The 24853-nt window shown below is 34.9% G+C and overlaps 1 protein-coding gene across 2 annotated transcripts; it reads left to right on the forward strand.

The window, feature by feature from the left end:
• Window positions 1-710: 710 nt before the first annotated feature.
• Window positions 711-24657, forward strand: LOC146132884 (calmodulin-regulated spectrin-associated protein 1-like). Of its 2 annotated transcripts, none has more exons than XM_083396523.1 (27): window positions 711-3572; window positions 3931-4066; window positions 4153-4316; window positions 4829-4993; window positions 5066-5110; window positions 5601-5715; window positions 6146-6385; window positions 6496-6571; window positions 6649-6793; window positions 7041-7162; window positions 7652-7788; window positions 8052-8212; window positions 8678-8973; window positions 9187-9403; window positions 9893-10081; window positions 10279-10318; window positions 11992-12141; window positions 12580-13050; window positions 13493-13603; window positions 14098-14166; window positions 15464-15620; window positions 21025-21187; window positions 21432-21495; window positions 21591-21698; window positions 22158-22276; window positions 22432-22552; window positions 23237-24657. In XM_083396523.1, exons 1-27 carry the CDS (start codon window positions 3510-3512, stop codon window positions 23389-23391), a joined length of 3999 nt encoding a protein of 1332 aa, XP_083252649.1. In that variant the 5' UTR covers window positions 711-3509; the 3' UTR covers window positions 23392-24657. The 2 variants fall into 2 exon arrangements, with proteins under 2 accessions (XP_083252649.1, XP_083252650.1); XM_083396524.1 differs by having other exon boundaries at window positions 12628-13050.
• The last annotated feature ends 196 nt before the right edge of the window (window positions 24658-24853 follow it).

The raw sequence follows: 24853 nt of genomic DNA on the forward strand, positions 1-24853 counted from the left end.
TTAAAAAGGGATCATCTTTCAGCGTGCTACACTTGACTAATATCATGTCACCCGACATTACTTCTACTAAGGGAATTCCCCGTATATTCGCTTTAGTTTGTCCTGAATTGCGCCTCAGAAATTGCTAAAAAATCGCATTATGCTCATATTTCGCAATATTATGTAAGTGCAGAGTTATTGGCCTGCTTAAAAACGTAAGCTCTTGTATTTTTTTGCAGACTAATATTTACAAAATTAATAAAAAGTAGATGTGTTTAGTCAAGCGTTGCACAAACGTAAATATTATTTTTAGCGACACCTGGCGATAGAATTCCAAAAGCAGTTTTATTTAATTTTGTGATGGAAAAGTGCTTCGAAGGTATATATATTCGCTGTGAACCGTAATGTTTTTTTTGTTTTATCGCTCTTCTAAGTCACGTTTTGTCAAACATGGCTAGCTCAGGATACAAAAGCGCCCTGCTTAGCATGTGTCGTGTCCCTGGTTAAGTATGGGCACTGGCCTGGAATCCTACCACATTTTTGGGCGCTCTTTCACTATCGTACGTAAAAATTAAAAAATAAAAATTTTCTTCAAATGCCGCATACTACAACACATATTGTTTGGGTTAGGCTAGGGTGCGGGTTAGCGTTTGGTTGAGGGTGGGTCAAGTTATTATCAATAATAAACATAATATTACTTGACCCACCCTCACCCAAACGCTAACCGGCACCCTAACCCAAACAATATGCGTTGTGGTAAGCGGTATTATTATCATTTTTTTTGCATAACTTTTCACGTACAATAGTGAAAGAACGCCCATTTTTGTTCAGAGTTAGCCCTTGGGTTCTCTTGACTTATACTTATTTCCTCATATTTATTTCTTCCTCGTATTTGAATTTTGAAAACTTGTTTTGTTACTGTAAAGAGTGGTATATGTTGTCATAGTTAATAGTATTTTAATGATTTAACTTAATAAGTTAAAGTCATTGATTTTGAAAGTCAAATGTAAATATCAGGAAGTCAATCTGTTTGACTTTTCCGGTTCATGTTTGGCTTCAAGGAAATATTCTGAATCTTGTTGAGTTTTGGTTCCAATTCTAAGCAATTCAAAATTTCGGTTCAGCTCCAGTTTGACTATAACTACAATACAATTGCATTAAACCTAAAAATGAGGATCAATAAAAGTAGAGAATAATAAAGTCGTACTCATATTAAATCTAAGTTTCATGACATGATAAAAAACAAGCAGCCTGTTATTGAAATATTTAAAAAATCAAAATTCAACTTCTATTTTATGAATATTCCTAGTTTTTTTCCAACCTTGTGCTAAACAAAGGCTTGATGTTAAGGGTTGAAATATACCTTGTACATAAGGATGTCTGATACCCAATGCTTAATGGTAGGATCGTTACTTCAGCCATGATTTAGCGCGATGAATAAATGGTGATTGGCCGCCCTGCAAATGATGCAATTTGTTTTTGTGCTGTTGTGGCATTTTTGTGAGTTACAGGAGATATACACGGTTTGTCTCGAAAGAACTCTTTTCAGCTCATCTTTAATAAGTATTTCTATGGCATATTTGGCTGATTCGGACATACAACATTTGACTTATAAAAATGGAAGTTGTGACAACATGCTGTAGTAAACCACCTTTTTGACAGGTTTCACATGCTGTAGTAAACCACACTTTTTGACAGGTTTGGGTTGGGTTAAACTTCGTTTTTTAAACTATTTTGTTTAGTTCTGGTTCGGCTCCTTAAAATTGTCCAAAAAACGGCTTAGGTTCGGTTACGGTCGAAAAAAATTGGCCGGAAACTGGTTCATAAAGTTCCAGTTTGAAACTCCCTAATATAATTTTGTTGTTAAATATATCATTATAATAAAGTTGTTGTTGAATAAATTTACTAGGTCTTAACTACACTGTTTTCTGGTATGAATTTATGAACCATTTTATCAGCTTAGTCTGTTGAAAATAAGTCACAGGTGTGCTTGCCATACTTCACATAGTGGATAAAGGAAGAGTTATGATATATATATACATATATATATATGTTTAAAATTTTGCCTGTAGTTGCACTCTCATCCATGGTGCTAGCCACTGATTTTGTGGAAAATCGAAAAAATGTGTTCCAATGTGCAAAAAAGTCTGACAAACAAGTTTTATCTAATCAAATGTATTACAGCTAAGGATGTTCAAAGTAGAATCCCATGACATTCTAGCTAAAATAAATAGTTTTTAAATTTAGATTAACATATCCGGTATATTGAATCCTAATATATTTTAATTAATTACCTTCTATTTGTTTGGTTGCATCAATAAAAATATACCCTTTAGTGACCAAAGGGCAGTTAATCGTAAAACATTTACTAACATATCTATATTTTTGCAAAGAATACAAAGTTACTATTGCCTGAAATGTGGTACAATTACTTTACAAATACGCTATGACCAAACCAGCTAAATATTTGTCCTGTTGACCTTGGGTAACCCTGAAGCGCCCTTTGGACATTTTATAATGGAATGTTATTTAAATTGTTTTATGCCTTTAAAGAAATTGAGAACTATGCCCCTGTCATTACACATTAGCTGATCGCACTGTACAATTTCATCGACACTTAATGATTAGGCAAGGTTATCAGCCAGGTTGATTGTAACCTTAAAAAAAAATCATTATGTTATCTACCATGATTAAGAATTTTAAAAATTTTACAGATATGTTGAAAAAAAAAATACTTATGAAATGACACTGAATAAATAACTAACAAAAACTCTAAAGAACTGCTTATATTCTGCAGGTTTTTCTCGACTAATAGTTTTTTTGGCCAAACTGTTTTCAGACCACGCTGATTTTTCATTCTGGATTACTGCCTGCCACCTGGCAAACTTTTAGGTTAATGGGTTACTGGTAAATTTATATATTTTTTAAATTATTATTTAAGCTGAAAATATATGGACTCTAGTGCAGGACATCTTTTTGTTTAGTTTCCTTTGAATATGAGAACTTCTCTGACTTATTGAAGTAGCGAATGAAAAGCCATATTGAGGATTTATCAAAAGTACTATGTAATCCACAGATTAAGCTTTGAACAGTATTGCCTGGTTACGGTAATAAATTGACAATTTAGCCGATAGCTTTAGCAATAAATTGTATTGACAAGTTTGTACAGCCTTGGACAGAAGTTTTTTTGACTGTTTAAAACATAGGTAAAATAACATCAACTGTAGGTAAAAAGGGATAAATTTCTGAATTGAACTGATAATGGTATAGCGCTAAGGTAAAAAAACAACAAATTTAAATATTTTAGTAAAGATATGTGTTTACCTATTGATTTAAGTTAACATCTTTTATCGATTTTTAGTGACCAGCAGCAATAAACTCAATTAAGATACTGCTAAACACCGCTTTACATGTGTCATAATGTTAATTACTGCTCCTTAGTGAGACAAAACACTTGTTTAATTTATTTATTCAAGATTTGAAAAGCAAACAATATCTGACACTGGTTACAGCCAAATCAGTGTAGGAACATGTCTTTTGATGGTGAACAAGCACCTATTAACATGGAAAGTTACAACAAAACACAATCCAAAGTAAATAAGACCTTTTTTATAGGTTTATATAATGTTATTTGTGTTTTTATTAAAGCTATTCATTTTAAGCTAGTTGTATGCATATAATATACTGTAAGAATGTAATTAAAATTTATATTAAAGAACAAACATGAGTATTTATTTAAATGAGTTAATTACCTTAAACCAGCAGAAGCTGACTAAACATTTAATTTGATTACCAAGCATTTATGTGAAATTTCATGAAAGATTTACTTTTAAAGGCTGTGTCTGACTTCAAGAACACATTATGTTAAACTATAATAAATTGTGGACTTCTCATTAGTATTTTTGTAATATATTTTCTTAAAATATCCTAATTAATTTTTTTGCAATTTAGATACAAAGTTCTGTATCATTTGTACTTGGTGTTTGTGGAATAAACCAAGGTTTTCATCACACATTTCTTCAAAATAGGCAATTTTTCTCTTCTGACCAACATTTGCTTGATGGAACAAAAGATTTTCTTTTAGGAGGTAATTGTGTTACCAACATTTTTTGGTTTTTAAAAAGTATACCAGTGACCAGAGCAACAATGTTTTGTTTTTACCAATGTTTTCAGGTTGGCCATATCGCCAGATTGCATTATACAGCTTTAAAACAATGCCTGGTGCTCATCCCTTTAACACTATTGTTGAGATTTTGTGCAGACATGGACTTTATTCAATTGGGAATGATGATGTTGTATTAACCCCAAAGCAACTTGAAGAAAAACCTTTAAATTTGGTCAGTTAGCCTAATGATATGCATTTTGAGTATATAGTATGTTGATATCAAGTAGACCAGATGTGTCCAGCCCCTGACGAATTGCAACTTGCCTGTTATTTTGGTGTGACTGACCACTCATTTTAACTTCAAGTAGTATTTTTTTTAAACGAATTGTTACAATTTCATCGAAATACATAGAATACCTTATTTGACAGCATTTCATAGTTTTTTTGATACCCTAATTGAGTCTAATGCTGCATCTCAACAGCCATTATAGACTGTGTAGCCACCAGTGTTAAGCGATAGTTGTTAATACTTGGCTGTGTGGAGCTTTGTGATTGCTTACCTCTGTCTATGCATTTATGTTAAATTTTGCAACACATATGTATACATCGGAGAAATAGTTTGTTGAAGAAATTAGTGAAGAAATAAGTGTTTGTTTTGAAAATTCTAAAATAGTGACAGATCCTAATTTAATAATTTATATTAGTTTTGTTTCTTTAATTTTTTTTGTATTACTGTTTATTTAGAATGCACATCTTCATTTTATTGACATGCTGATGAAAGCAGTGTGTTATAAGATTTGGAGTCCAACAGAATGTGTAGTGTCTTCAGTCAAGCGTTTTGCCACATTTTCAGCATCAAAAGACTTGCCAAATGACAGTGAAGATGCTATTTTGTTATGGATTAATAAGGTATATATTTGTAAAAAGTAGCTTTCCGTCAATTGCTAACATGAGTAATTTAATTTTATGTGTTTTTCACAGGTTAAATCTAAATTTCAACAAGTTGTATCCTCAGAGACACATGAGGTAATCTCACCCATAATACATTTCATTTAAAATCTCATTGATTAACTGTGAACATTGTTGGTATTTAAATTTGCCTGCATAAATTGAAAGTTAATAATATGTGATTAACTTATTCCCTCTACTTTAAAGCCTTTTTAATTCAAATGTTCAATTTTTTTTATTCATGTATATGGCTATTTAAAATATTCCACTATTTTATTTATATGAATTTTATGATATTAGTCTGGTCAAATTGCTCCATCATGAGGGGCCAATGGAATTTTAGCAACGTAAACAAAGTGTGGCAAATCATGTTGCAACAAAGTTACTGCTTCAAAGGGAATGTGATTGTTGCAAAGTGTTTGCTTTTGCTGCTGACTCACAGTAGTTGGAATTGGGATGGCTGTACAAATTGTATCATACTGTTTCCACATGCGATTGAACTAGCACACCCCTAAATTATTTGCCAATCTATATCTTACATAATAATAACTCACTTCCTTTTAAATAGGGTATGGAAGATTGGAATAAGAATATGGTTACATCACAACTGGATGATTTGTGTGACAGTTGTGTTCTTGCTATGCTACTTCTATATTATTGCACAGACCACATTAAAAGTGAAGGTAATACTTATACCGTTATTATATAACAGATTCATATAGTGTCTGTAACCTTTGGCTGTATAAGGAGAGTGACCATGTATCCTAAATTGCTTCAAAAATTAGTTTGTGAAATATGTATAAACCACTTGTCTACAAAAACACAAAATCTTTGGAGAATGTAGATTAAAAAATATAAATCCAAAGAAAAGCAATAAAATTTGTAAGAACACAGTCATATTAAATTGCCAACAGATTCGGGCTCTATGTCTTCTTTTATAACAATTTTAAAGCATGACAAATTTAAGATTTTGTATAACCTTGAAAAATTAGCTGGCAAAATCTGTTTCCACTCTTTCAGACAAACAGGTAACAAGCATTTGAGAACTATTTTACACACTGTTACATACCTTATTCGTATTTGCTATCCAATTTTGTTTTTATTTTATTTTAGATATGGTGATAAAAGATGTAATTTCAATTGGAGATGCCTTAAACAATCTGAACATTTCTTTGACATTCTGCTACAACAAACTATTTCCACAATATGATCTTATCAATTTTGAAAATTTCTTGAAGCCTGAAGACTTTTTACAATGCCCTGATGAATTGCGAATAAACTTTTTCTCATTCTACTCTTTACTCTTCTACTGTTTTGAATTGGACCCTATTAAAGATTTTGTTAATCCAAAAGGTGTTTACTTGTCTATATACAAATTTTACTTGTCTATATGCAATAGGTGTTTTTATTAAAATCTTTTGTCCCAGTATATGTAGCAGAATTTGTATTTTGTCTTGGTTTAGGACACTGTGTAACATACTCCAGAGAGGCAAAATTGCTTGCAAATGAAGAGCAAACTGCACCCAACATCATTTCAGGGTTTGTATTGTATTTATTTCTATCGCTTGGTTTGTACAGTTTAATAACAAGTTATGTTTTTATGCATTTATGTTTAGTTCAACATCAAGAAAGACAAATAAGAAAGAAGCAGCGTCTCAAATTGCAACCCTTATCCCCGAAGTTAAATCACTGCTCAGTAATACAACAAAAAAGAGCTTTCTTCCTAAAACTGCCCAAGATATTAATTCATCAAATTTAACTGTAAATATAGATTATTTTAACCTATTCTGTATAACCAGTATTGTTGCCAAGGATGTTTTGTTTTATTTAATTATTTATTACCTAATTGATTTTTAATATATTAAGCTCAGTGCTGTCGAGAAAACATATTTGTAAAAGAGAAATTTTCTGTTTTAAAATGTATCTTATTTTTTAACAACAAGTCCATTGCTGTCAAATATAACAGTTCAGTAATTGTCTCAAATAAAGGCTTCCTTTTTCAATTTAGACCACAAATTCCCAAAGTGATTCAGATCTAAGGAATGTTTCAACCCACCATGGGATTCCACAGCGCCCCTTGTTGCCAAAGAGAGTGCATGATGATCGCTCAGTCTCACAACAAACCAACAGGTCAGTGTATCAAATAACATCACAGTGTCGCTTGCCTTCTCGCTTTTGTAAATATTGTTTTGGGTCATGAACTTTGCTTACTTTGAGCTGCATAGGTATTTAAGAAATGTAGCAAATCCAGAAAGCTATTTTATTATTAGATCTTTATATAATTGAACAACTTTTTACTTTTAGTAGGCCAGATTAGCTTAATTTTTTCTTTTTTAGTATTATATATATATATATATATATAAATAAACAAATAAATGATATTATATTTGTTTAATAACTTGCATATATTGGATCCTTACACAGCTTCTACAACAGTATGTTGAAAAGCATTAATTTAACTCTGTACCTTATAGTATAATTTTGTGGTGGTATTATAATGCTTCTAATTGAACTGTTTCACATACCACTTAACAAACTGTAATTCCCAATTAGATGCTCTTTTCCCTTTTAAAAACACATTCTGTACCAAAGTAATGTTAAATAATTATTTATTTACAGTGATGTACCAAGCCCTTTCTACAAGTCTACTTCGCTGCACAATATTACTAACGGCCAAGACATGGCAATACCAGTGGACCTTAGCTCAAAATGGCAGCGCAACATACTGATGAACCCTTATTCTGCCAGATCAAATAGTGTGTTTTTAGATGTTTATAATTAAATATACGTAGACTTCTTAACATATTACTTACTTTATTTTTTTAATATTTTATTTATTCAGTTATTTATGTAATATTCTGTCAGACCCAAGAAGGAATTTTTATTTTAATGTATTTTTATTTTGCTTTTAATGAAGCATTTTCATTAATTTGATACTGTGTTGCAACAAGTTTGATTGACTGCTTAGTATGCATTGCGGTAATTTAATTTTGTAAATTGTTGAAAACAAAATTAATAGGTGGAAGCACAGCTACGACAGCAAGAGATAACATGGAAACTCCGCTGGAGAAAAACATTTGGTCAACTTCTCAGACTATGTCAACCGACTTATTGTCTAAAGTTGACATTGAAAGTGACTCGGAAATAGAAGAAATCTTTAGTACGCAAGGCAGTGAAGAGGTGTGTAACATTCATTTATTTGGCAATTTGTGAATAAACTGTACTCAATTGCAAAATGTGTAATTCTTACAAAAGTTCGTACATAAGACATGTTAAAAAAATGGTAGATTTTCAAAGTAGATTCATTATGTATAATATCACCAGCCAGTTGCTAATTTTTATTTTGTTTTATATTATATTATTGTTGGTCAACGAAAATATTGTCAGAAGCTTTATTTCCAAGATTGTTAGATGATATATGTCAGATTAGGAAAATTAATAATTAATAATATCTCTGCGTTTCAGGTGAACAATAAGCTATCGATTGTGAAGTGCATACTGTTAAACGATTAATTTCCAGAGACTTATGTGTTGTTTATTTTTAAAATACGATGTATGCCATTGCTTTATTTAGTATGGTATATCGGTTAGTACCTTATAGGTGGCAATGCAAAGTCAATTTGCGAGAAATCTGGCTTGTTTCAGATGACGTCAGCTAATCCCACACCGCGCTCGTCTAATATCGCTTGGGGAAAACCAAGCGCTAACCCAGCTTCGGCGTCTGCTCGTTCTGACATACTCAACAACGCGGGCGACATGACGCTCGAAACTGTCCGCACACTCGACTACAAGTCCCCGGCCCCGACGTCACGATCCTCGATCAATTGTGACGTCGACGAGACTGCGTCGGAATTCACTGATGTCAGCACGATGCTGGCTTCCGGCGACACTGCACTGTCTTCTTTGACTTCGCGGATTTCGAAAGGTCGCGAAAACGGAAGGTGAGTGCAGGAAGTGCGATTGTCGCTCGTCTAATAATGCTTGGCTAGAAATTGCGAAAGCAATACGCGTCCATACTTGTCTGTGTTTTGTTTTGGTAATAGTTCTGACGAAGGTTTTTTGGCCAACTATAAACGTTTCTATAGTGTTTGTTACCTCGCATTAAAGGGTCCCGGCGCAAAAAGCTTTCATTCTTAACTCAATTTTTACCACAGTGTCGGCTTCAGCGAAAAATCGCCGACTCGATCTATCTACCGAGGTCACCCCTCTGCTTCCAGCGATACAACGAGTTTATCGTCGTACGGGCGCCACAGTTATGACGCCACCGAATCGAGCTATGTTGTGCGAAGTCGGGCTTTTAATACGGCCGATTCGGCCAGAGCGGCCGGTTACCCAATTATTTCCGACGTGCCCCCAACAAGTTCCATAAATGTAAGTATAATTTGGTCAATCGGAATATATTGCTTCTGATTTTTAATAGGTTGCTTTAAATAATAAATTAACTTCGATTAAAGCATGTTATAACAATTTTTTATAACGGGCATTTAGTAACATCGTTTAACGGGCTTGTTAGTTACAACAATGTAGCCCTTCCCAAAAGATGGGTCGCTACCCAAACATGACTGCGAAGGTAAAAGATTGGTCGCACTGTGACGATTTGAAACTGCCATACCCCTCAAACTATTTTTTTACCGCTTCTACTATAGAAACTCAAAAATGTTTTGCACTTCGAGTGAACATCTACGGGTTTTTAGTATGTTTTCTTTTAAGGAATTCCATTTTAAGGGAATTAATTCACCCTAAAGGCCCTAATTTATTAAGGGCAAATTTTGTTAAATTATACAAAATTATATAGACATGTTTTTCGATTTGCCAACAACCCTATTGTTTTAAACGTGTTTCCATACATATTTTTTGAAGCATTCGCAGGCCATCCCTGGCACAACCATCAACACCAACGGCGCCATTTCGTCGGATGAACGCAACGAGCAGCAGTTGCTGGAAATCATCGACAGAATGAAATCGATTGCCGACCAGATCAAACGCCAGGAAAAGGAACGCGAGTTGCAGCATCGGGTTCTGCTGACTGAGAAAGGACAAAAGAACATGGTGAGATATGTGCTTTATTTTCACTTTGTTTGTTGTTGCCAAATATATATTATTAGGGGTATTTTAAAAGTTATGAATTCTGTAGTGGACATTTAAGCATGAAAACACACCGCACTTTAAGATATTTTTTACGATTTATATTAACTTAAAATAAATTGTTTGAACTTTTAATATCTGACCCAAACAAACGTTTTTAGATGGTCTTACGTCATATGATGAAAAGCGGATCATCTAAAGGTAAGAAAAATATAACATATTTTAATCAAGCTTTCGTTAAGGCGTTAACTCTTTCATGACATGAATAACATTGTTATACTATATTTAGGATTAAGGTTTTGTTTGTGACCTATCCGATAAAAAACAATACCCATTCCGGCATCCGTGCACTTACAAATGTAAAGACTTCCGTTTACTCTTCACGCTGTTTGTGTTTAGACTGATTTTAGGCGATTTACTAAATATATGATCAGAATCGCCCAGTGTAACTTGTGTTCACAAAGCAAACATATCGGCGTTAAAAACTGTTAAAACAGATACATTTACCCAGTGGCGTATCCAGGGGGTGGGGGTTCGGACCCCCCCCTTTTCGTAAGTGACATTATCGTTTTTTGTTCGTTTTTGTCGGAGTTTTACTCACCGTCCGAAGCTGCGTGTTTTTAAATGTAATTGGGTCACGCGTCTTAAGCTAATGCGAAACCAAAATCAAAAGCAAAACGCCGTTTTTCGTCTTTTGTTTGGTCGACCGTAGTTTTTCTCTTTCGCCGTTCGTTATTCGTTCGGGTTGGCTAATCAACAAGTGTGTGTTCGACAATTAATAATATAAATCAAGCGGTTTCCGCTCTCTGAAAACGTCGAGTTAGACGGTGCTGATGTTTCTCGCTGTTTGTTGTCTGCGTTAATATCAGATGTTGGTGTAAGACTGGGGTCGGCAACCTACTGTATCGGGCCCGTTGCCTCTTTGACAAACTAAACACGAGTTCATTTCAAATACTTTTTGACTATTTTAACTACGCAAGTGCGAAATTTTTTCGCGCTTCGCGCGATTGATCTTACTACGTCCCATTTGTTAACGTTTTGATGCTGTATTTTGAACTAGATCAGCGCTTTTTTACCGTTGCGCCGTGGAAAGCTGCCAATTGTGTCGCGGACAAACCGAAAACGTATTCACAAATATTTGACATATATGTTTTAACATTTTTCATTTTCGGCAATGTAATAATAACTTGGCAAGAAATTTCAAAGAAACGCCGTTATACCAAAAAAAATCGCGCTCGCCTCGCTTGCCAGGTGCGCCCAAACTTAAAACGGTTATTAAACGCTGAACTAAATTAACTAAGTATTAAAGTTAAACCGTTTGTTCGAAATAGTTTTATATGTCGCGCTAATCGAAAAAAACACCCGGGAAAAACGATCTCCGTTTAGTATTGCAGATGGCGAAAGACGTGCTTGCAATACAGCCTAGTCCCGTACATGGATCTACCAAAATCAATCACACATATTTCACGGTCTTGGTTTAGTTTTTCGCCTGAAGTTAACGATTACACACTAAGCGGTTTCGCTGCTGGCGCCTGGTAGGATTGTCGATAACGCACGTGTTCGCTTTCCGTCTAAATGTTCGCTTTTGCTGGACGTTAATTGGCTGTTTCGGATGATTTTTTTTCTTGTTTATGACGTCATTACCATCGCTATTTTATGACGTCCTATCCGTCACTATTTTATGATGTCATTAACGTCAGACGAAAAAACAACGGGGTATTCCTTAAGTTGAAAATTCGTAACCCCCCCCTTTTTGAATTTCTGGATACGCCCCTGCATTTACCTACTGCTAATTGTGAGGTTGTTCTATTTAAGGCTTATATAAACCGAAGCCTTCTCCGAATCTCGGACACAATATTTTTGTTGCGATTCAGGTGGCAAGAGGGACGAGAGCAGTTCTGACTATTCATCCAAGAGTCCGAGTCCAGCCACAAGCGCAAGGAATGACGTGAACTTTCAACCCACTATAACCTCTACCTCTGTTCCCACTCATTATAACGAACCAGCTGGACATGACGATTTCGGTAAGATATGAATCCGCCGTTTGATGACGTGTTTAATGAGAACTAACTGCGCATTATGCAGTTCAAATAAATAGCAACATTAAATGTATCTTTTTGTCAAATGAGATAATGACTTATCTTTTTGTCAAATGAGATAATGACATAAAAAAGAAAAATAAGCCCTGTTTTAATTAGTTTGTAAATCTGTTTTCATTAGTGAAAAAAGATCTGAACGAATTGTGACGACGCAAGGTATGCTTTGTGAGTAAAGATAAAACGAGATGACATTAATTTATGCGCGTTTGAATGGCGTGTCGCTGTTATACAGTTAAGATGAGTATGTAATAAGATAGTTGGTTTCTCACAAGTGGTTCATACTTTTTCTGTGTTGTAATTTTATTTTTTTAACAGTGGTAAACAACTGTTTAAAACTACAGTGTTTTCTTGCAATTTCCATAGGCACGTCTTCGCCGCATCAGCATCCTCAACAAGCTACGTTCTCCACAGCGCCGAACAACAATCTTGCTCCAACCTATGTCGAATCTCCGGCCTCGGACAGCCCGAAATTTCGAAACCTAACCGACGACGTGACACTTGTCCAGCAAAGGTTGGATCAGCTACAACTCTCGGTTGAGCGTGAGCGCCACAAACGAAAGGTTTCCGCATTGGAGCAGAGTATAAATGATCTCCACACCGAGCTGCGAACCCTCGAGCAAACTTCTTCCGCGGAGCGAAATTCCCCAGAGCACCATCAAGATCCTCCCTCACGAAAAGATCTCGTCCGTTTCGATTCGCTGCAGCCAAATCAGGTTGAGCCCGGGCTGGCCGAACAAAAACGTGCGAGTCATCGCAATGTTGATTCGGAAAAACCTGGTTTCGCACGCAAGAACCTTTTTGCTGCTGTTTCGAAAGTGGATACCGCCCGACCAGGTATGCAACCAATTTTCATGTTTATTTGCTGATTTTAACTGCTTAAAAATTAACAAGCCGAGATATTTGTCAGACAACTATTAATCGTAATGGTATTGTATTATATTATCGGAGGTCACTGTGTACCAGTACACCCTAGGTCCGCACTGTGTACCAGTACACCCTAAGAAGCGTGAAAATAGTTTTGCCAAACTTTTAGGCGAAACATTATCAGCCTATTTTCAATTTTTTTCAAATACAAGTGCATTAAATTAAAATGCCATTTATCATCAAAGAATTATTTTTCTTTCGCTTTTTTTAAGTTAAAACTTACATGCCTAATTACTGCACCTTACTGATTCATATATAGCTTTTAATCATTGGCAACCATTCGTTCGTGCCATAACGTTGCCTATTGAAGCTCAAATTTGCAAATTACCTGTTCAATTCATGTTGCTTTTAGCTGCCCAGCAGGCTCCCCACGAAGTTACGATGTCTTACGACTCCTTCTCTTGCCAAGTCCAAGCTTCTTCATGCCATTCGACACCGGCCAAGTCACCACTGGGTGGAAGTCGTAAGTTTCTTTTTGTATATCACAACTGCGCCATATTAGAAAATTGGGTCTATTGGGTCTAATGCATCGTTTCTCAACCAGTGGGTCATGGCTCACTGGGTGGCCATGGCAACATTTTGAGTGGGCCACAGACCAATTAAAAAAAGCTAGATTTACTAAAGAATTTAGTTTCATTTATGTCACTATACTTAATTTTACAGGAATAATGGCTTGGGGAGGAATTGAGAAGGAATATAAGTTTACTGTTCAGCAGATAGTATCTCACTAATGCGCAGTTAAAGAAATAATCTATTTGAGAACCACTGGTCTAATGCCAACTTTCAAGGCACAACGAAAGCCGAAAGAGGAATAAAACTGCGAGCTTAGCGCTTCTGTCATTACTAAAATTGTTCTACTATTCAATCATAAAAAAATACAGAATGATGTCACTTTCTATACTTCATGTCACTTTCTATATGTTTACCTGTAAACGTTAAATATTGGTGTTGATTTAGCTACAAACCATCAGGATTTGGATGATGACGCAACTCTGCGACTGCAGGAAGATCTCGACAAAAAAGGAGGTAGAATCTAAATAAAATCTTTACCATCCCTTTTACAAATTTAGACATTTGACCGGTCAAATAAAATCCGGTCAATTGACCGGTCAAATACTCGTCAAATAGGTCAAATATTGGTCAAATACTATACACACTATCATAATGCAATTAACGTTAAAAATAAACCTTGATTTTAACTTTAAATAAATATATGAAAGTTTTGGCTCAAATACAATGGTTTGTAAAATAAAAACAATTATTTTTCGATTATCAATAAGATTTTTTGCAAAACCATGCACATCTTGCAAGCAATACTATAGGATTATTGTAGTAATTTTTACCATTACTACAACCACCAAGTTAAGCCAACAAGTTTATTACCGAGATTTAACAACAAGCAAATGCATCAGTAAAAAAATATTTTTACTCCTCAACTTTTGCCACTCTGAATTTTCTAAATCAGCGTGGTCCAACATCTTTTAATCGCGGGCTAAAAACTACTTTTTTACCTTGCGGGCCAATGTTTTTAAATAGCAAATCTTAGGCTTATTGCTTTATACATAGCCTATGCTTATGGCATATATACTAACTTTATGAAATTTACACCTTTGTTCAGCTAAAAATACGAAAAATGTTCCATTACATGTGATATTATACACTTTTGCTTAGTGGTGCTACAAATCACAAAGGATCATTCACTAAGTATTACAATAACAAAAAAACAAAAATTGAAGTGATATTGCTAGATGGAAGCAAAGCTGACCATCAGTTCGCAGGCCAAAAAAGCGGAACTCGCGGGCCAAGGGCCTGCAGTTGGGCCACACTGTTCTAAATCATCACCATAGTTCACTGGAGATAAGGCATTTGATTCTTCTTAATTTCTAAGTAGCCGCAGATTGTGGTATACCCCAACTAGTGTTTCCTTTTATGACAAACGCGATTATTCATATAGGTGCATTTATTCTAAACAAAATAAATCTACTTTGCTTTTACAAACACTTTGTTATTACCACAGAATATGTGTTTGCATCAGGTAAACCATACCATTTCATATATGAAATGTTTAAAAAAAGGTATAATTAAAAAAAAAAAACTAAAATTTACAACATAAAATTTACAACATTAAAAACTAAAATTTACAACATTTGAATCCAATATGAATATTTGACCGGTTAAATAAAGTGCGGTCAATTGACAGGCTTGCCAACCCTAAGCAATAATAATTAATGCGTATTTTACCATGTACATTGTAAAATTGTACATATCTTATTTTTGATTTTATTGTGTTTAACTATAACACTATTCCCCTTTATCTCCGCAGCTACCGGCTTTACTATACTGGATGAAAAGAGTCCGGCCACCAAACTTGCTCGAAAAAAGGAGCAGTTTCTCCTAGGAAGACTCAAGAAGGAGGAAGAGCAGAGGTTGAAGCAGATGGAGAGGGAAATGGAGACTGAGAAAAGGAAAAAGGAAGCAAGGTGATATTCATGAGCAAATTTTATTCCACCAACTCTTGTCACAAAATTTGCAAAACTTACGACCGAATTATATCAAAATTCGAGTAAGGAACGTAGCCGACATTGTTACTGTAAAACTTTACTTAAAAAAACACTTTTATGTTAATGTACGGCATTTGTCGTTACGATAAGGCAAACAGTATGGGTTAATCATCACAATGACTACCTAAAGATAGTAGAAAGTGAAGTTAAATTGTTTGTTTTATAACTTTTCAAGTTTGAAAACGATGAGTTGTATTGTCAACTTTCGATCACATACATAGCTTAATTTGATATGATATCAGCACCGATACCGCCCAGTTGTTGTACAGATACACTAAGAAATAGGTCTTACATTCATATATAGATGTTCAGATAATATTAAGCATTCCTTTGTCTCAGTGTACTTAACAAATTAGTCTTAACATAAAACCTTTTTACGTTGTATGAACTAGTACCTTTTTCTCTTTGGTATTTGGTACATACATGTTTTTTTTCACCATAAGTATGACCAGTGTTCCCCTTTTACCATGTGCGCAGGTGCCCAAAATTTTGCGCAAAAAGCCGAAAATAAGTGCGAAAAAGGGCCCAAAATTTTCAACATAAAAAGTGCCAAAATTGGATACGGGAAAGACCTTTTTTTTGGTCTTCACTTTTTTAGTCTGTTAATATCCGCGCTTTTTCTTTTGGCTTGCTATAGGACGGATGTTTTTGTTGCAATGGACAGGTGGAGCAATATGCGGAAGAGCACGAAAGGCGTCGCAATAACATTAATGTAATTAATTTCTCCCAGACATAAAAACGCAGTATCGCACTCGCTTGAAGACGCCATTTCGCTTGGTAGTTTGTGTGGCGGCGGACTTAGTTAAGCGTAGCGCGGTGTAACCGCCCAATGGCCAAGCCAAGGTAATTATCGCGCATAGTGATTTAACAGTAAGCATTATTAACTTTTAAACGGGTTACGCATTTTATTAAGTTGATAACTTTAATTAAAATAAGATTTCGCCCTCGCGCCTTTTTGGTGTATATTGACATAAATTCAAGCTACTCATTTAGTTGACACAAGATGCAACATTGCTTTTTTTGGTGTATTTCAATTTGCATTGTAAACTGTTTTACCAAAACAATGAGCATAAAAGTTTTATCTTCGGACAGTCCTAACCTTTTAAGCGTTAAAAAACAGCATGAAAAGTTGTTTTTTGCAAATTAAAGCATATCACAGATAATTGAAATAATTTTTTTGAAAAAGTTTAAAGCTATTATGACGCGAGTTTTTTCATATAAAGCAAGTACTTTCCTACAACACATAAAGTTAACGTTTGGGTTCGGGTTGGTTAGGTATTATTAATTTTATTTCATATTTTTTTATCTTTTTGGATTTTTCAGCAAATACGAATTTTCAGCAAAATACTCTCAATTTATCTATTCCGGGAGCTAACCTAAAGGTCTAATTAGTGCATTGCCGCGAAGGGAAAAGTCGGACTCTTCTGTCCTTTGATGCCCTAATTGTCTTAAACCTTTTTGCATAGAACTGCACTAATTTCTGACTGATCAGATGAAACTACACATGCGTGTCTAAAGCATAAGACATCGAATATAGGCAGAAATCACACCAGGCGTAACATGGTAACATAAAAATTATTGCACAAAGTATAAAATATTTATAGCAGTACTTGCGACGCTCGAAAATTTGCCATCGCTCTATTTAGGGGTGAGCGCCTCCACTAGTTAAGAAACAATTTTTTCTCGCGTATATCTCAAATAAAACTAAATTGGGCACTTTTTTGGTCGTCCGTAGCTCAAATAAAACTAATTCGGGCAATTTTTGTTTCGTACGTAGCTTGGATAAAACTAATTTGGGCACTTTTTTGTCTGTACGTATACCTCGGATAAAACTAAATTGGGCACTTTTTTGGTCGTCCGTAGCTCAAATAAAACAAATTTGGGCACTTTTTGTTTCATACCTAGCTCAAACAAATTTAATTTGGGAACTTTTTTGGTCGTACGTAGCTCCAGTAAAACTAATTTGGGCACTTTTTTGGTCGTACTCCTCTCAAATAAAACTAATTCGGGCAATTTTTGTTTCGTTCGTAGCTTGAATAAAACTAATTTGGGCACTTTTTTGGTCGTACGTAGCTCGAATAAAACTAATTCCGGCAATTTTTGTTTCGTTCGTAGCTTGAATAAAACTAATTTGGGCACTTTTTTGGTCGTACTTCGCTCAAATAAAACTAATTCCGGCAATTTTTGTTTCGTTCGTAGCTTGAATAAAACTAATTTGGGCACTTTTTTGGTCGTACGTAGCTCCAGTAAAACTAAATTGGGCACTTTTTCGGTCGTCCGTAGCTCAAATAAAACTAATTCGGGCACTTTTTTGGTCGTACTTCGCTCAAATAAAACTAATTCGGGCAATTTTTGTTTCGTTCGTAGCTTGAATAAAACTAATTTGGGCACTTTTTTGGTCGTACTTCGCTCAAATAAAACTAAATTGGGCACTTTTTTGGTCGTACTTCGCTCAAATAAAACTAATTTGGGCACTTTTTCGGTCGTCCGTAGCTCAAATAAAACTAATTTGGGCACTTTTTTGGTCGTACTTCTCTCAAATAAAACTAATTCGGGCAATTTTTGTTTCGTTCGTAGCTTGAATAAAACTAATTTGGGTACTTTTTTTGGTCGTACGTAGCTCGAATAAAACTAAATTGGGCACTTTTTTGGTCGTACTTCGCTCAAATAAAACTAATTCGGGCAATTTTTGTTTCGTTCGTAGCTTGAATAAAACTAATTTGGGCACTTTTTTGGTCGTACGTAGCTCCAGTAAAACTAAATTGGGCACTTTTTTGGCCGTACTTCGCTAAAATAAAACTAATTCGGGCAATTTTTGTTTCGTTCGTAGCTTGAATAAAACTAATTTGGGCACTTTTTCGGTCGTACTTAGCTGAAACAAAACTAATTTGGGCACTTTTTTGTCGTACGTAGCTCAAATAAAACTAATTTGGGGACTTTTTTGGTCGTCCGTAGCTCAAATAAAACAAATTTGGGCACTTTTTGTTTCGTACGTAGCTTGGATAAAACAAATTTGGGCACTTTTTTGGTCGTCCGAAGCTCAAATAAAACAAATTTGGGCACTTTTTTGGTCGTACTTCGCTCAAATAAAACTAATTCGGGCAATTTTTGTTTCGTTCGTAGCTTGAATAAAACTAATTTGGGCACTTTTTCGGTCGTCCGTAGCTCAAATAAAACTAAATTGGGCACTTTTTTGGTCGTACTTCGCTCAAATAAAACTAATTCGGGCAATTTTTGTTTCGTTCGTAGCTTGAATAAAACTAATTTGGGCACTTTTTTGGTCGTACTTCGCTCAAATAAAACTAATTTGGGCACTTTTTCGGTCGTCCGTAGCTCAAATAAAACTAATTTGGGCACTTTTTTGGTCGTACTTCTCTCAAATAAAACTAATTCGGGCAATTTTTGTTTCGTTCGTAGCTTGAATAAAACTAATTTGGGTACTTTTTTTGGTCGTACGTAGCTCGAATAAAACTAAATTGGGCACTTTTTTGGTCGTACTTCGCTCAAATAAAACTAATTCGGGCAATTTTTGTTTCGTTCGTAGCTTGAATAAAACTAATTTGGGCACTTTTTTGGTCGTACGTAGCTCCAGTAAAACTAAATTGGGCACTTTTTTGGCCGTACTTCGCTAAAATAAAACTAATTCGGGCAATTTTTGTTTCGTTCGTAGCTTGAATAAAACTAATTTGGGCACTTTTTCGGTCGTACTTAGCTGAAACAAAACTAATTTGGGCACTTTTTTGTCGTACGTAGCTCAAATAAAACTAATTTGGGGACTTTTTTGGTCGTCCGTAGCTCAAATAAAACAAATTTGGGCACTTTTTGTTTCGTACGTAGCTTGGATAAAACAAATTTGGGCACTTTTTTGGTCGTCCGAAGCTCAAATAAAACAAATTTGGGCACTTTTTGTTTCGTACCTAGCTCAAACAAATTTAATTTGGGAACTTTTTTGGTCGTACGTAGCTCCAGTAAAACTAATTTGGGCACTTTTTTGGTCGTACTTAGCTCAAACAAAACTAATTTGGGCACTTTTTTGTCGTACATAGCTTGAATAAAACTAATTTGGGCACTTTTTGGTCGTACGTATACCTCGGATAAAACTAAATTGGGCACTTTTTTGGTCGTCCGTAACTCAAATAAAACAAACTTGGGCACTTTTTGTTTCGTACCTAGCTCAAACAAATTTAATTTGGGAACTTTTTTGATCGTACGTAGCTCCAGTAAAACTAATTTAAGCACTTTTTTGGTCGTCCGTAGCTCAAATAAAACTAATTTGGGCACTTTTTGGTCGTACGTATACCTCGGATAAAACTAAATTGGGCACTTTTTTGGTCGTCCGTAACTCAAATAAAACAAACTTGGGCACTTTTTGTTTCGTACCTAGCTCAAACAAATTTAATTTGGGAACTTTTTTGATCGTACGTAGCTCCAGTAAAACTAATTTAAGCACTTTTTTGGTCGTCCGTAGCTCAAATAAAACTAATTTGGGCACTTTTTGGTCGTACGTATACCTCGGATAAAACTAAATTGGGCACTTTGTTGGTCGTCCGTAGCTCAAATGAAACTAATTTGGGGACTTTTGGTCGCATCTAGCTCAAACAAAACAAATTTGGGGACTTTTTTGGTCGTACGTAGCTCGAATAAAACTAATTTGGGCACTTTTTTGGTCGTCCGTTGCTCAAATAAAACTAATTCGGGCACTTTTTGTTTCGTACGTAGCTTGGATGAAACTAATTTGGACACTTTTTGGTCGTACGTATACCTCGGATAAAACTAAATTGGGCACTTTTTTCGTCGTACTTCGCTCATATCAAACTAATTTCGACCCTTTTTAATCGTGCTTAACTCAAACAAAACTAATTTGGGCACTTTGTTGTCGTACGTAGCTTAAAAAAACTAATTTGGACACTTTTTGGTCGTTATACCTCGGATATAAAACTAAATTGGGCACTTTTTTGGTCGTCCGTAGCTCAAATAAAACTAATTCGGGCAATTTTTTGGTCGTATGTAGCTCAAATAAAACTAATGTTGGCACTTTTTTGAAATTTTCTTGAAGTAAAAATTGGGTTCCTAAGGTATTATGAGTAATCATCTTTGCAAAACAGTGATAATCTGTGCTTCAGAAGACGACCTGGGCTTCAGGAGACGACTGGAGGTAGAATTTTAGTAAAAAAAACAACTTTTAATTTGTTTTTGGCTTGCGCACTTATGTAAAAAAGTGCGCAAGTGCCCAACATTTTGCGCAATCCGCAAAAAAAATGCGCTTAGCGGGAACACTGAGTATATGACGATGATCTTTAGGAACGATCCCACGTTTTTACAGGGAACAACAGGAACTGGCGATGCTTAAGAAACAGGAAGAGCGCCAGAAGCGCGATCAGCGTCTGAAAGATTACAAGAAAAGGAAGGATCTGGAACAGGAGGCGGCCTTTAGCATGCAGAAGCCAGGAATCATTTCTTCCAACCCGGCATCGACCGGCAAAAAGGTACTATGACAACTGTGTCTAAACAAATATCCTGGTTAGGGCTGTTTTGATTGCTCAGTTTTTTAAGTGTTTTGTATCTTGTGTATTATAATTCTTTTTGGGTTGCTCAGTTTTTTTAATTTTTTTGTAGGTTGTGTATTAGAATTATTTAAAAAGTAAAAAAAAACACTATTAGCTTGCCTTGCTAGATGTATATCTGCAATCGCTCAATTAACATTATTCTGATCTTCTAAATTGTTTTCAGGCCACTAAGCTAAAATCCAACATCACAGAACAAGTTGAAGTGTTAGAAAACATCGCCAACTTTGGTGAGTGATACGTGAAAAAAAAAATGCTTTGCATCGCAATGCTTAAACAAAGGAAACTCTAACCTATAGTATATTGGTACTCGTTTGTATCCCAGATCCACCGACCAACAGCGGCTTTAGCACTAGAAACGTGACTCATGCAATCAACTCGCACAGAGAAGTGGATCTTGAGTCGATCGGGTCTGGCTCATCTGAGTACAGCGGTAAGCAATTGGTGACTCGACTCTACTAGTGGTCGATTACTATGCAGTATGCTTTCGTTATGATTTAGTTCAAGAAATATTTTTCAAAGATTAGTTTAGGAAGTAAAATTTAAGGTATAGCATGGAAACGCTGTTGTTGTTTTTAAATTCGTTTTTAGGATGACTACTCTATAATTAATTAACTATATATGCTTGTAGATAAGTCATATTCATTTCCACAGTATGGGATATCCGATGGTAATATTTTGCAGCATTATGCACTAAAAGTATATTGTTAATAACGCTAAGAAAATTCTATAATGGATGACTGCAAAGCAAAATCTGTATATGGGCCATAGCTGGTTACTTAGGGTTGGAAGCACATTACTGAACATATCATGTTAAAGAGAAATCCCAACAGGCAGCTTCTCCATAGACGATTGCTTTCTGACCTGTCAATATAATTTTTTTATCCACCAGGTCCTAAGCTATTCAAGCAACTAACGGCAAAATCAAACCGAGCCCTTATCAACAACGCATTAAGTCATTGCTGTTTGCCCGGCAAGGTTAACGAGGCTCAACGCCTAAAAACATTAAAGGTTAGTTTTAATAGCTGTTGGGTAAATGTCGATATTTTTCGAATTAACGTTGACAATATAGAGTTTGTTTGTGTTCACCCCTTTGAAACGAACTTAAAGAAATAACTTTTTGGCGTAGGCTTAGTTGCAAAATAAAATCGTTTTTTGATTATCAGGCGATTGACAAGAGTGAGGCTCGCCATCTGATGGTGCTCTTCCGCGACAACATGTGCCAGTACAGAGCGATTTACAGCTATAATCCCGACACTGAGAAACTTCACAAAATAACCGGCCACGGTAAGGACCCAATTGCCATGGTGTAAATATCTTCGCGATGTTTTGGTTCTAATCCATCAAGACGAATGTATTTTTTCTTAATTGATAAGGATGGTGTTGTTGTTTCACAATTGGCACTAAAACACACATTGCGCACAATATTGCTGACAGACATGTAATGGGCAGCAACTAAATATTAATACCACTGTTAAATATTGAGAAAAAAACAGCCTATAAATATAAAGATATTTATTAATTTCTCAAATTAGTGTTTCACTAAATATGAGATGTTCGAAAACTTCTTGACCCTTGCAAAAAAACATCAACCTTACTTTCTCTGATAAGTAACAACTGTTAACCAACAATGCTAGTAATTAAGGTCAGACATTTTATGAAATTATTAAAAAGGAAAATATATATTACTCCAGCTGAGATATCGGCAGTACACCTTAATTCAAAGAAATTGATTTTTCGTTTTAATATCTACGTAAAATGTCTGACTTTAAATAGCTAGCATCCCTGGACTACTGTTGTTGTAAAGTTTTGTATACTGTATTACTTAACCCTTTCTATGCCAAAAACGTATTTATTGAAGCTATTAGGAAGTTTGATTTATTAATTTACTGGTACAAGGAATATAAAAAGTTAGAGAATACCTAGGCCTATATTTAAGAGAGTTTATTAACAACATATGCATGCTCCCAGGTCCAACCAACATTGTGACCACCATGATTGAATCTCTTTTCAAGTATAACTCTGGTCGCCGAACCTTCACCTGCGTTCCTTCTAAGACTTTGTCTGTCAGCATCGATGCAATTACCATTAAAAATAGTCTTTGGGGTGCTTCCAACAAGAGATAAATTTGCTTTTTTGTCCTTACTTTCATGAAAGGCAACTATTTCTAATGTGCTTGGTGCCATTTTTTTTTTAAAGTTGCATATATAATAAAAATAAATAAATATATCTATATAAACAAATAACATATATGATTTGACTACTGATTTGTGAACTATTTGGTGATGGTTGGTATAAAACGGATATACAACTATTAGAACAAATTGGATTTATTTCTGTTGGTTTTGTTATGTACCCTGCTTTGAGTAAAACACGGTATATTTTAAACAAGAATCCATGTTTTAACAATACTATTTGGAGAAACTGTTGTCATTATTTTGTTACATCTGTTCCGTCTTACAAACATTTTTTTTTCGTATTGATTGATGATTGTTGTTTGGTGTGATACAATTATTTTAACAGCTTTCCTTGTTTATCTAAACAAACAGTGATTTTAACTTATCAAGGCTGCAAAATGTCACAGAAATATTCACATTTGCTTATATGCTGTACAGTACACTGTCATTGTACAACTGTATTTTATATACAGAGTTGGCCAAAAGTAGGCTTACAGTTATAAACAGTAGGGTTTGGATCTAAAAGTAAATTTATTGTTTTGGGGTTTTACTCATACACCTTGTTCTTTACAACACCCCCCAAAAAGAAATTCATTGATGTCAGTTTAGGTGAGTGTGGTAGCCATTTAATGCTACCTTTTCTTCCAAGCCAACGCTGTGGAAAAAATGTCCAAATACATATACAAAACTGCTGTTCCTTAAGTGAAAACGAACTCTTCTGATACTTGTCGTTGTAGAACTTCCAATCATTATGGTCCTTATGCTATAGAATTACGTTAATTTTGGCAACTTGATTTTACGCAACATGTACGAAACATCTTCAAAACTAAACTGTGATTGTCTTCTGTGCAGTTTTCATTTACTGTTTTATGATTGAACTGGTGGTACTGAAATCTGCAATGACACTGTTCGCTGTCTCTATGGTGCTGTTTGTTGCATGAAATTTTGTTGATTGCATCCAAGTTGCTGCTGCTATTCCATTGTTGTTGATTTGTATACACAAGTTTCACTGTTATTCTGTGCGACTATTATTTATCCGTATTGTGCATATGGGACCTAAACATATATGTATGTTAGAATTCCTGAGACATTGATTTCTACCAAATATCTCCCCTTTGTATTAATGTTGTTTATTGAAATGCATGAAATTAAAATAGAATTATTATTTGATGCCGAACTCTCGGATTTTGGTAACATTTAAAAAAATAAAGTATATTTGTTCCTTGTTGTTTACAGAGGTAGCTAAATGTATGTCACAATACATCTGTAACAGTACTAAGTGCACAACCAAACAAACAATTTCAAATTTTGTATAGCCTATAATGCAGAAAATAATAATCGTCTTAAAACGCAATTCGAATTCCAAAATGCAAAACTATAGTTATAGTTAGTTGCTTGTAATTACTCTAAA

Source organism: Ascidiella aspersa, chromosome 9 (genome assembly GCF_963924565.1).
Source record: "Ascidiella aspersa chromosome 9, kaAscAspe10.2, whole genome shotgun sequence".
Classification (NCBI taxonomy): Eukaryota; Metazoa; Chordata; class Ascidiacea; order Phlebobranchia; family Ascidiidae; genus Ascidiella; species Ascidiella aspersa.